This window comes from Oratosquilla oratoria, chromosome 2 (genome assembly GCF_046742065.1).
Source record: "Oratosquilla oratoria isolate Oo_2021 chromosome 2, ASM4674206v1, whole genome shotgun sequence".
Taxonomy (NCBI): domain Eukaryota; kingdom Metazoa; phylum Arthropoda; class Malacostraca; order Stomatopoda; family Squillidae; genus Oratosquilla; species Oratosquilla oratoria.
The window spans coordinates 36,652,727-36,667,123 of NC_134778.1; the positions used below are offsets into that span (position 1 = coordinate 36,652,727).

Sequence of the window (14,397 nt, forward strand, 5' to 3'; positions counted from 1 at the left end):
TTGATGTCGACGTTCAGGGTAATCTTTTCCCACGGTGGTATGTGGAACGTCTCCAACTTTTCAGTAGACCACAGTGGCACTGAACAGCGAAAAAAATACACGGGAGCGACGAGCGATTTCGCTCGGGAAAGTTCCAATGTCACTCTCGCAAATCCAATAGCGGGAGCGATCCCCCCCCCAAAAAAAAAAAATAATAATCGCTCCCGCGGAAAGATTCAACGTTTGTCATGCATTATCCATCATTTGGCAATCCCTGAATCCCATCACCATTGATGAAAGGATCAGAGCCAACACAACTTACCCGTGATCAATCATTGCATTATCAATCGATATCATAAACGCAACGCATCAATCAACTTTAATTTGTTGATGTACGTACATATGTGTTCGCGGTATAGCTGCTAGAGTTCAATGGCTTACCTAGCCTATCTTCGTATCAGCTACATGCGCGCGTATACTAGTACATGTTGACTAGACTCTACACAACTATCGTGCTACATAATGTCGCTAGTTGCGAATTGCATGGTACCTGTATGCAGGGAAGTTCATTGGTTGCATGCAGCTAGCTGCCCAATCAACGCGCTGACTACATGTACAATGCACCATACCCAATACCACATCACCGCATGCATACGTACACTGTACATATGCAAACTCGCTCCGACATGAGTAATGAGTTAGCCTTCCAATAGTTTGAAGGAAATCGAACCTGCAAAAACATGGCTCTGGAAGTATAGAAAAGGGCTCTGGTAATTTAAAAAAAATGGCTCTGGAAAGAAAAAAAGTATTTTTTCCCCTGGCACTGAATACTGCTCACAAAAGGATCGGATCCTGATGGAAAACGGATTAAGGCTGGAGTTGGTAAAGTGCTCGTATTGGGGCGCCGCCAGCTTGCAGGGATGTCGTGGAATATGAAGCACTTTGGCGGCGTAGCGGAGTGTAAGAAGTTCGCGCCTGTAGTAGAGGGGGGGGGGCATTGGCTTCAACCTCCAGCCTCTCGACTCTTGTGCAGTGTAATGTTCCAAGCTCAAGTCGCAGTTTTTTTTTTTTTTTCTAACCATAAATCTGACACCTATAGTCTAATTAAGATGTAATTAGGGACCCATAAATCATCAGCAAAGATTTCCTATCTGCTCCCCAATTTGTGCCCGTTAGTTTGCGCAGCAAATTAAGTCTTGTTACACGCATCAACTAGGTACTTTAAATGGGCTTTCCAGTTTAGCCTGGAGTCCAGTTTCAGGCCAAGGAAAAAGGTTGAATTATATACTGGAATGGAATTTCCGTGTAATTGCAGATCGATTTCTACCTGGGCTCTGCGTAAAAATACAACTATTGTTGACTTTACTTCCGAAAACTTAGACCCCCATTCGTCGGACCATTCCTTTCCTGAAGCGAGTCCAGGGCAAGTTGTACGCAAGAGCCGGAAAAAACTAGCATTCGATGAGGAGTGCCAGATTCCGACGTCGTCAGCGTATAATGATTATTCAATGTTCCGAGGTGGAGCAGGTAGAATATCGTTAATAAACAACATAAATCATGTGGGACTCAACACACTTCCTTGTAGTACGCCGTTTTCTTGTATGCATACTGATGAAAAGCAACCTTGAATTTTGATGGAGAATGTTCGCTCTAGTAAAAAGCTTTGAATGGAAATAGGGAGATTCTCTCTAAGGCTAAGTGCATAGAGTGTTTCGAGGATAACACGTCGCCATGCCATGTTGTAGGCTCTTTCTAAATCTAAAAAGCAAGCTACAAGGAAATCTTTCTTCTCAAAACTTGAAAGGATATCATGTTCTAAGTTGACCAAGTGGTCGAGACTACTTCGATTTTTCCTGAAACCACATTGGGCAGGAACTATTAAATCTTGAGATTCGAGGATGAATTTTAATCTTTTATTGACCATACGTTCTAATACTTTGCATAAGCAGTTGGTAAGCGCTATAGGGCGACAAGAGGAAGGAATCTTTGGGTCCTTTCCCTTTTTGAGAATACGTATGACGTGGGTATTTCTCCATGTTTCTGAGAAGTAATGATTAATGCAAATTTCGTTGTGCAGCTCCAGTTATTTGTTGAGCGAGATTGAATTTAGATGTTGCAGCATCTCATACCTAATATCCGGGCCAGCAGAGGTCCCTCTATATGAGCTTAAAGCCTGTTCAAGGTCGTGTAGTTGGAAGGGAGTATTGTATTCGTGGTGTGTATTTATAAGGAAAACCAGTGGCTCTGCTTCCAGTCTTTGTTTATGCTGTAGGAATATTGGCGAATAGTTATCTGTATTGCTTATTTGTGTAAATGTAGCTGTTCTTATGTTTGTGATGTCGGTGGGCGTATCTATAAATGTGGTTCCTATTGTCATAGTCTTTATGGTAGGTGCATGTTTGCCGTCGATTTTTCGGACGACTGACCAAATATGTGTTAGAGGGATGTGCATGTTAATTGTCGATATAAAATCACACCAAGACTTTCGCTTGGACTGTTTAATGATTTTACGGGCCTCTGCTTGTGCTTTTTTAAAAGTAATCAAGTTTGGTAAAATTGAGTTGTTTTTTAAAGTTCGATAAACCCTATCCCGCTTGCAAAATGCTTTTCTACAGTCTGATGTCCGCCAAGGAACTCTATGCTTGTGAAATGCCGAGGTCTTTGGTATGTGCTTATGCGCTGAATTCAAAATGGATAATGTTAAATTGACTACTTTGTCATCCATATTGTCCCCTGTGGTGTTGACGTTGGTAGTACACCGATACATTTCCCAGTTAGCTTTCGTCATGATGAATTTGGGACAGGGAGGGGTCGGGTTGTCTCCATAGGCTAGAGCAGCCGTAACGTGGTCACCCCCTATTTTTAGGATGACTGGGAAATGATCGCTGAGCATGGTGTCGTCATACATAGTCCATATTATGTCGTCAGACAGCGCAGGGGATGGTATGGATAAATCAATGCATCAAAGCTTAGGCAGGATTCGAACCAGGTATCACCGATAATTGCGTCTGCGATGTCTGAGTCTCTACCAACCGTTCCACCGAGTCTTTTACTCACTTGTACGTGTGTGTGTATTTATATACTTGTATTTTACGGGAAGGGGAGATATCGTTGTGTGTGTTTATATAGTATGTGTACATGTGTGTGTGTGTGCTTATACAGTATGTGCACACTTGTGTGTGTGTGTGTGTGTTTATTTGCAGGGAAAAGATGAAAATTTTCATATTTGGGCGGGATACGAACTAGGTAATGCTGTTATTGTTGTCCCATATATCTGAGTCCCTACCAACCGCACCACCGAATCACTTATATATATGTGAGTGTGTGTGTATTTATACACTTGTATTTTACGGGAAGGGGAGATATTGTCGTGTGTGCTTATACAGTATGTGTACACGTTCACGTGTGTGTGTGTGTGTGTGTGTGTGTGTGTGTGTGTGTGTGTGTGTGTGTGTGTGTGTGTGTGTGTTTATATACTTGTATTTTACGGGAAAATGAGATATCGTCATGTGTGCTTATATGTGTACACGTTCACATTTTTGTGTGTGCGTGTGTGTGTGTGTGTTTGCAGGGAAACGATGAAAATTAACATTTGGCTTACTTCCTCTTTGGTTTGAGCCACAACCCTTAATGTCACAATAAGCCATATTGTCAAGATCTATATATACCGGTATATACAGATCTTCATTGTCAGAATATAACTAATTGCGTGGAGCGGTGCGAGCGGAGGCAGCAACACACACGAGCGACGCACCAGCTACAACTGACAGCGATAGGATGCGCGAACCCAACTTTGAACAGCCAGGTGACGTTCACGGGCCCGCTGCGCCAACACCCTCGAAATTCGGTCGGAAGTGGTTAGACCTGGTATATATAGATCTTGAGTGAAAGTAGAACAAATAATGGACAACCGTCAACACAATGAATCTGCACGGATTCTACTACTGGCCAGTGACGGGTGTCTAAAAGTAGCACCATGGATATTGTATGCAAAACTACGAAGACAACAAAGGAATTTACACACAATAAAGAGAAAAGTGCGAGAAGATCATCAATGGTGATGGCTACAAAAAGTTTTACATCGGCGGTAAAATGTAGCCTGAGAACACGTATGCGTCAACACTGTCATGATGTTCGAAACATTATCCCTACTACGTTGTATCTGTATTGTATATCCTTGTCATCTGATCGTTCCATGTCCAAGGCAGATTTGCTTGGACCGTGTTTAGTCACATTCTTTGTGAAACTGCCCGCAAGTACACGAGGCGATGGAGATGGACCTTTCGGTTACAGGCAGGTATTGACAGCACACATAAACAAACTCATTACACCCTCCCCCCCGAAAAAAGGGTCACATGAATTTTTTTTACCCCATAACGCCCACATGAATAATCGTCACCCCATGAGATCCCACCTGAAGAATTGTCACCCCAGTACGCCGAATATCAACAGTGGAATAAAGGCTAGGTTAGGCTGAATGTTTATTGTCATCAACTTCTACAAACCGAGGAAACATCCCACGATGGCCCACATGAAGAATTATCAACCTGTCGAAGTCTGGGGTGATGATTCTTTACGAGATCCCCGAAAAACTATCAAACTAATTATAACGACGATAATAATGCATTAGTAAATAATACAAAAATGTTTACGATGAAACTTGATCAATGTAATACTTTATACTATCATACTTTGTATGATAAAACTTAGTTCATTATATATTAATGCAAGAAATATGCGTAGAAGGAAAATATAGAAATGTAAAGCACAATGTGTACACTGCAGTTCCAACTGCTCCCTTCACCTCACCAAACATCTGGCGTTACTATCACTAGTGTCCATTACTCTTAATGATGTTAATACCAAGCTGTACGAATGCTTGGAGTCTGACTTAGGCATGGGCCTCGACGGACTCTACCCCCGTTTCCTCAAGGTATGCCTCAGTCTAGCCACCTCAATCCACATGATATTCCTGAAGTGTTTAGTGTAAGGAAATCTGCCTGCAGACTGGAAAACCTCTGACACCGCCCCTATATTCAAGGAAGGATCTCGCCATACCCCTTCGAACTAACCAACCAGCCTCACATAAATTTGTTGTAAAGCCAAGGAAAGGATTTTAATTAAAACGCTCTACAATATTTTGAGGCTAATCATCTGTCCAAGGACCAATTTGGATTCCGTCAGGGCAGGAGTGTCGACGACCAAATGCTGCTAGTGTGCAACGATGTAAGCAATGGTTCGAGTCCCATCCTTGGTCATTTGTTCTTTCTCATCTTTGCCAAATACCTGCCGTCTTGCCTCAGAAACAACTGTAAATTCATTGTCGACGACCTTAAAATTTCCCTGAAATTACGTCACGATTCTATCACTTCCTAGGCCCAGAATGTATGCTCTTACCGGAGGGACACAGAACTTATCCACAAAGTAACTCAATCTAGGGGACTGTCATTCAGTGCAACTAAATGAGTGGTGTTGCGATACCAACGTTGACTAGTTGGGTGTTGACTTTCCAGCACTGCCACCTCAGCTTTTCTTCGCCACTTCTCCAGCCACCCACACCAGAGGCCAAAAGTGCGAAATTCTCAAACCCGATTCGTTCAGGGACTGCAGACGCAGGAACTTTGTATCGACCATTGGAATGCCTTACCAGATAATGTTGTGAACTACCTCTTATCAAGATATTCAAGAGAGCCTTACACACCGCCCCGGGTGACTCTGCACTCCTTCGCTAATTGACTTATGACATTCATATTACACCACAACCACCCAATAATTAAATACATCCTGCCTAGCATCACTCTGCATATGGCACACTTTCCGCGCACTGTTCCTGGCCAGTTATTAGGTTGCTTTAGCAACATAAGACCTATGGCCAGGAGGAGTGGACGGAATGTGGTGGGCCAACGTGCCAGTAGTCATGGACCACTTTTATGTATTTATTCTGTTTTGTTTGATTATTCATTGTGTCAAAGCCCAATTCACTGTAACAAGGTCAACCAAAGAAGTAAGCTCTAGGATAGAAATAAATCCACTCCTTCATTTTCTACTGTTTGGGCTCACTAGGTAACGATAATGTAATCCAATAGGAATGCCCATAACATAATTTCGCCTCAGTACAGCACAATTTTAGGTGAGATGTATTTCTAGTATCACCTCATTCACTACATCTAGTGATGCCCTATTTATTTGTATATATATAGGAATCCTAGTTGTCTATGCCTTCATGATGGCGGTTCTTCATATATGAGGAGTTTTCCCATGCAGCCATTAGACGTGCCAATTATCGTTAGCCAGAACAAAATCAGTAGATACTATACAGAGGGTGCGAGTGATTTACTTAATTAATTATACTGTAGCCTACATATCAAATTCGCACCCACGGGGTCCTGTACAATAAATGAAATAATCTGGTGCCTCAAGCAAATTATCAATGCATTAAATGGGCTACAGTGTGTGTGATATAGTATATATATATATATATATATATATATATATACTTATATATTTATATATATATATATATATATATATATAATGTATGTATATGTATATATTTATACCTGTATATATATGTATATATGGATGTATATACATATATATATATGTATATATACATATAATGTGTGTGTGTGTATACACATCATATCGATGTATACTCAGCAAATACAGGACGTACCACGTTGACATTGGCACACGTCTTGCTCCAAATCCAGTGTTTAATGGTACGCAATTAATAGTTACTTCCATTATTCTACATTGACACAACATTTCGCAAAGTAGGATAGTATGCTGTGTAGAGTATATATTGACATGGAAGTGGGATTGGTATTTCCGTGTGCTAACGCTGGATTTCCAGTACTTTGCTTTTGCCATATCCAAGCACTACTTGTGAATGACCTCTCCCACTCATTGATATATGTATCAGTCATCCCAAGGTAGTAATCGGAATGTACAAAGGGTTGTTGAATATATATAACACAAAAATGTTATAAGGTATTTCGTTGTTTTTAAGAAAATATACGATGTAATTTTGTTTATTTTTCTAATCAGTGCCATCTATCGGCCAAAGTTGGTAACACTGTTCCTACGTTTATTGGCTGATATTGAGCTCCCAACCCAACATGGCTGCATGAATTTGTGAAAGTGAGGGACTAAGAAACAGAAAGACTGATAAATTGTGCTGTGCTAAGCATTGTTAGTGACACTTATATGTACGCTGGACATTCTGATATGCAGCGAATGAAAGGACAAGGGAATTCAGGTGGGTTTCCGTATATTTCTCCTGAGCAAGGGGAAAATGATAAAGTGGGAGTGCTGGTGTCGATCTTCAAATATGTTTGAGAAAAATGATTCATGTGTCTCGTTACCATGCAGTGATGTGTACACAGTCTAATCAGTACGATTGTGGCATGAAGGTGAGGTTGGCAAGTAAGTGTGGTGAGCAACACGAAGAAAAACCGCTAGTGGCCATATAAAGACTGAATGATCAGTGGGAGTGCAATGTGGGAGTCGTGAGGCGCGATTACAACTCGCCACCGGCCACTGCCATCATGTAACCCAATTTCCAAGCATTACTTTGACCCCTTTGTATCTTCTCATGTAGTATATACCCTGTTTAATTGTTAAACTGCAAAATTTATGTCGGTCATGCTACTGGAATCTGGCTAGAGCAAGTATTGGTACAGACCTGCCAATGTTTTCATCAATGGTATGCACAGATTAAGCGGGCCTTTCTTGTGATGTATACATTTATCGAAACGAGTATTTAATATTTTTGCCATATTTGCTCCATATCCAGTGCAATATGTTTCAAAGGAAATAATTGTGATTTAGTTTTCTGTGTGAATTGACTTTGTTTAGGTTGATTATTCATTAGGTAATTTAGGGTGTACTGGTAAATTAGGTATGGTGTTTTATTTTCTATGTGGTATACTATGTTCAGCAGATTACTTGTTAATAATTTGAAGAAAAATTATTTATGTTGGGAATCTTAGATCTTGTTTTAATTATTTTTTTGTTTCATTGTGATATTTAATCATAATGGATTTATAGCTTCCCCAGGTCTGTTGGGTGTATATTGAAGAACTGGTATGTTACAGTTGAGCAAGCTGATGTTGCTGTTTGCTAAAGTACTTCACACATGAGTATATGAAAGTTATGTACAATAGAAATGCCAGAAACGTGTTCACGATTGGAGGAGTAACCACCGCGAAAGATAAACTAGCAAAGCATTGCTCTGTGTATTTACATCTTCAGTACGTAGAAGTTTTCTTCTCTGTATTAAGCACTGAAGATATAAATTCAGAAAAATGCATTGCTTTGTAGGGTTTTCCTGAATGAAAATTAAATTTATATCGAGAATACTAAGGAAGAATGTCGTGTTCATTGGTTAAGCATCATATAGACATGCATCATGTTTTGTACCCTGCTTGTAATGTCAAAAAACAGTGTCATAATATTTCTTATAGTGACTTTTATTTCGGTTTATCACAGAATAATCTGATACATGGATGATATTGGGTAATGACAATGCCATGAATCCACAAATGAGTATATGTAATAACAAATTTAAATTGAGTTTTTATTGAATACAGTCATTGTGTATAACTGCCCAGGAATTTTATGGCACTGCTTATAATTAATAACTTCTTAATTGTTGAGTTTCTGAGAGAAATTTATTACTTTAACAAAGCAGGACCACAAATGGATGTGTACCTTTATAAAGCCAAATTGTTGGAACTACCAGTTGTCAGCAACTTGTATATATTGTCTCATAATTCTGGTATTCGACATACAAATGACAGGAATAGTTAATAGAAAATGTGTTTGTACACCAGTATTCCAAGATATTACTTGTCAGATAATTTTGAAGTTCTTAGGTGCATATCTTTGATCTTTTGTGAGAATAACAATTACCTCGCCTCGAGCTTCATTAATCTCTTCAATATGAGTCAAATTCTCTCAGGCAGCATGAGCTGCCCGATGTATGATGATGCATCACAGTACTCACATTATAAGATAAAAAGTTCAAGCTGTATTTCTTGTTCTTTTTCACTGTGAATATTAATAATCACAGAAAATATGATAAGGCCAATTCACAGAACATGGGGTCACTCAGCTACAAGTATAAATTAAATACAATCAAGACGCCAACGCTTGCACCCACATAAAACCACACACATCTCATGACGCCTATGTAGGTATCATCGTATGGAAGGGATTTTTGGGACCACGTGAAGAATTGACACTTCAGACATTGACAGGGTGACAATTCAGGAGGTGGGCTATGGTCGGCTTAGGATACGTTGCATTGTGTTGGGTTAAGTTAGGCTACATCCTTATTTATTCACTGTGGTTTGGGTGGCAAATATTCAAGTGTTCTTGATTAGGGTGACAGTTTTTCAGGTGGGCTATCCTGGGGTGATGATTCTTCAGATGGACATTCTGGGGTAGCTGTTCTTGAGATGATTCAAAATTTTTATTTTGTTGCCAGTAACCAGTGCTTCTATCTTAGTGAAACAACTCCACAGTAGCTAGCAACAACCCATTAGACGGTTTCTCTTGAAAGAAAGAAAGAAATAAAATAGTGCATTTTATTGTGTCCTTTCTTTTACTGTATCACTGGCTAGAAGAAGTTAGGGGAGGATAGTTGAAGTTGATAGAGAGACTGAGTGCTAACCCATCAGGGCTGCACCTTCAGGACCACCATTAGCAGGTTCTGTCATTGTTCCCGAATTGGTGTTAGCACATCTGTTGTTCAGTGGATTATTTATTTTTTATGATTAATTAAACCGAAATAACTTAGGTTTTCTGAAATTCATAATTCTGATGATAGCCACAATATTTAAGTTTAGATTTCATTTTCATTTTTCATGATCACTAATTTGCTTTATAAATTTTGTTGTTTTAAGAAATATATTATACTGGCCAATAAGTTACATGATTTTTAATGATCTTGAAATTTCTTGAGGCTTCTGTACTGGTACATTAATACTACAGAAAGCTGCAATCAATCAATCAGTTGCCAATAGTTTCTCCAGGAACAACAAAGTTGCAACACCACAACAAAATTAACAATACCAATTGAAAGATGTATAGATGTGTTTTTTGTAACAAAAATGCTTTATATAGTTTACAGTAAGAAAGAATAAGTAAACTGCTATTGCATGGCAGTGATATGATTTAGTATTAGGATGTGCACAAGGCTGTAGAATTGATACACATCTCTTGACACTGACTCCTCTTTTTGTAATTGGACTATTATATTAAGATAAGATCATTTAGAGAATGGGTCAGTGAATGTTATCAAATGTAGATAATAATTGTTGCTCTTAAGTTTCACTGAATAGAAATATACAAACTCCCAGTGGTCAGCAGTGGTCCCGGTACCCTCATTTGTCAGTTACGAAATCTATGAAAAATTTAGGAATATATATTCTGGGTCTGGTATGGAAACCAAGTACCAGCCCCTTAGGGTTGCATCCTAAGTTGGAGATGAGGCGTTAATAGTTAGCGAGTGTCAGGGAGATGATTCTCTCAGACAATCATCTCATAGGAACCTGTTGTTGGTCCCTAACATAAATGAAAAAGATAGAATAATGAATAAATTCTCTTGGACATTCATCTCACAGGAACCTGTTGTTGGTCCCTAACATAAATGAAAAAGATAGAATAATGAGTAAATAATGAATGAAAAGTAGATAAATAGATTTTAGATTAATGAATTGAGTCATCGGTTAAGATATAGAATAATGAATAAATTCTCTTGGACATTCATCTCACAGGAACCTGTTGTTGGTCCCTAACATAAATGAAAAAGATAGAATAATGAGTAAATAATGAATGAAAAGTAGATAAATAGATTTTAGATTAATGAATTGAGTCATCGGTTAAGATATGTATAAGTACACGTATACAAATATACATACACATATTCAACAATGTTCTGTTATCATTCTTGTCTTGTCATAAACACTTTATCCACACAGTCTCTTTCTCTCCTAGACCCACACTGTTCTTCAGCAACCATGCCCTCTTCTTCTTAAATCCTCTCAGTCAGCACTTACCCGTACACCTTACCTACAATCAGCAAACTAATCCTATGACAATTTTATAATAGATGCTGTCTTACATGTTTGTATATTTCACTGATATAGTCTCCAGACTGCTGTGTGCCAAGAGCTTGGTGAAGATGTTGGCAGGTCCCATGGATTTTCCTTGGCACATTTACTCGAGGCTTTGTTTATTTCCTGAGATGTGGGTGGCCTGATGAGGCTTTTGTGGTGCATTTTGCAATCTTTACCTGCAGTTTAGCTTTTATTCAGCAAGGCCATTGACATTTTTCTTTTGGCATTCTTAAGATGTCATGGGTCTTAGTCTGAAGGGTGCTGTCATTTGACAAATCTTCATTGATGATTGAGTATGCCCATAATTTCTGTGGGTCCCACAAAAAATGTCATGGGTTCTTATGCCACTGAGACCCTGGGATTCTTCAGCCTTTTGCTGCTGCCATTTGTTCTGAATTTCCCCCTGGTAGTGGGTTGTTTCATCAGCCTACTTTGGATCTTTGTGGATGATTCAGGCTTTGTGTTTTGCATCTATTATGGCTCCTATTTCTTCATCACTGTCATCAGATCAGTCAGGGTGTTGACTCCCTCTTATCAAATCTATCCTTGTATTATTAACTTCTGACCAGTGGTGATTTTGCTTTCATTCATGATAATTTGGATTTCTGTCCATTCTAATTTGATTGACATCATTGTTGGCAGATTTAACATAAGGGGTTGTTGAACTGCTTCCTGGAAATTCTGCTTGATCAGATCATATTTCTTCCATGCCTTTGTTTTCTGGTGGATTGGAGGTTTCTATGAAATCCTGAGCTTTATTTTTGGTGATGAAATGGTCTATCAATGTGATCAACACCTAGCATACTCATACATACGTATACCAAAGGCTTTTGCCCCCTTACACGGGGGGTAGCCAAAAAGAAAAAAAGCATAGAAACCACTCCCACCCATTCCATTCCCTACATATTCCACTCCCCTCCACCCTCCTCCCTCCCTCTTATCTTGGCACCTCCTGGATGACGGATCATACATACTTCCTCACCCCCCATCCCCTACCCACTCCCCCTCATGCATCACAGCATCATCCATACACAATCCTTCTCCATTCACCCCTATCTTCTGTCCTCTCCCGTCCTTCCACAACAGATATTCCTCTCTTTTGTAATGCCCCTTTCACCCCATCCATCCATCTCATCCTAGGATGCCCCCTCATACTCCTTCCACCTCTGCCTTCCACATCTCTTTTACTAATCTTTCTTCACTCATTCTTTCCATGTGTCCAAACCATCCTAATACTCTTTCATCAACCCTATCTCCCAGCTCCCTTTCCACCCCTGTTCTCCTCATCTCCTCATTTCTCACTTTATCTAGCCTAGTAACCCCTATCATACTTCTCAGACATGTAATCTCAAACACATTCAAACTTCTCTCTTCCTCTCTTATGTTCCTAGCATAATCATGGTGATAAAATCTTTCTTGTGGTGTTGCATGGTGATGGTCTAGTGAAAGATGTGCCCAAGTTTATTCATAGATAGTTCCATATTATTTTGAACAAGTTTGGGAGAACAGTTTGTGGTAACTGGTTATTTGATGACTGCAGATCTGGAAGAGAGAGCAGAGGCAATGGATTGATTAGTTGATCAGAATGAGTATTTGTGATGAATAGGTCATGTCAGCACAGAGGTTGAGCCACATGCTATTATCATGGCAGTTGCTGACACCATTCTGGATGAAGGGAGTCTGGTCTCTCCCTACTTTGGTGGTGTTGAAATCGCATACGAATAGGAGATGTATTTGGTTGGGATTCAAGAGGTGACCGTGTCCAGTTATTGATAGAATCTTGCAGAGATATCTTATGCATCAAGTGTTGGTGCATAGGCAAATACCAAGTTGGCATTTTTGTTTTCAGGAGGTGGGAGACAAAGGGGTGTCAGGTAGTGGGATTTGAAAAGTTGACTCTTGATGGCAAAGCCAACTCCTTGATTGTGGCCTACCTTAGGGTTTGTGCCTTCCAAAAGGTGTAATAGGCTCCAGTCTCTGAGCTGGCTTTTGCCAGATAGGTCTCACACAAAGCAACAATACTGACCTTAAATTTGACGAGTTGCATTGTGACAGTGTTTCATTGAGTGACATATTTTTATACCTGGTTGTGGTATGCAGTACTCAGCAAAATTTGGTGTTGGGGGTGGAAAACAATTTTTATAAAAAAAAAAAAAAAAATGCTGTAGGAGGGTGGGGTGCTTCAATTTTTCCATAAGTTTGGCAAACTAACCAACTATTTTTTAGGGGATCTATACATTCTGTTTTGTGTCAGCCAAAGTTCAATATTACTGAGGCAAATTTGTGTTTTTTGGCTGCAGTTTTGTAGATGCACTACTGAGCTATTATTGGTAGGTCATTGCATATGTGAAAGCTTAGATGATGTGCTTTGGGTTTTGGGTGGGGAAATCATGTGTGATTAGGGCATTAGCGGTGATGTTGCTCCTTGTGGGGACCCCACTACACAGTCTTTTGGTCCTTGATCAATGTTTTTGTCTGAAATATTCTGGATACTCAGCTAGTTAAGAATTTTGGTTCTGAAATATTCTGGGTGCTTTGGTAGCTAAGAATTTTGTCACCTTAGTCTTGTCATTATTTTGTATCTGAATTTCTGTTATCTATTCTGACATGATGTATCAAGGGACTGCCAAGTTTTATATAAAGTGCTAATAGCTTTATGCAAGATAGATTTATTATGTAAACAAGTATAAATTTGCTTTGTCATGCTGTCAGATCATGAGACTTAACATTGTATTTAGTATTAGCAACAGGTTTCTCAAGCCATTGTAGTGTGTGGCAAGTGGTAGATGCTTTTCTTTCAGAGTTTAAGTCATTCAGACCTTTAAAAGTATACAGAAGCTTTCATTTTAGGGCTGTCCAAACTTCAGTAGCAATTGAATAATTTGTATATATGTGGGTTCCTCACTAAAAAAAAATTGAATCTGCTCTGCATTTAATGGTTATGGAAGATATACATCAATAGAATGGTAAGCAATGCTTGATGAGAAGATGAAGAGATTAATAGACAAGATGTGTGTGGTAATACTCGGTAGGTTATGTTAGAAACTTGGGATCAGTGCTAAATGATGGGAAGATCTTCATCCACTGGGGTCTAAGATGAAAAGGAAAACAAATGGATCAAGTGCTGGTGTAGTCATGCTTTGGCTGTCTACATCCCTTACAAGAGGAAGAGGTCTTTTGATATAGATTTATTTATTTTTATTTATTACTTGCCTAGTTGTAGTATATAGGATATTATCTCTGCTTGTAGGGTGCAGTCTCTATATTCCCAGTGTTCAATTCTGGTCTTAAA

General features: G+C 39.3%; 1 protein-coding gene across 11 annotated transcripts in view; it reads left to right on the top strand.

Annotated features, from left to right (window-relative positions):
• The first annotated feature begins 7,069 nt into the window (after positions 1-7,069).
• The window catches only part of LOC143038308 (YTH domain-containing family protein 1-like), an 85,013-nt gene continuing 77,685 nt past the window's right edge, over positions 7,070-14,397 (top strand). For 6 of the 11 annotated variants that reach the window (XM_076207353.1, XM_076207356.1, XM_076207333.1 and 3 more), the window contains exon 1: positions 7,311-7,407. In XM_076207353.1, coding sequence (XP_076063468.1) covers positions 7,326-7,407 — 82 coding nt within the window. In that variant the 5' untranslated portion in view covers positions 7,311-7,325. Of the gene's footprint in view, positions 7,241-7,303; positions 7,408-14,397 lie in introns of those variants that run through there. The other 5 variants (XM_076207342.1, XM_076207347.1, XM_076207370.1 and 2 more) reach the window with 2 other exon arrangements.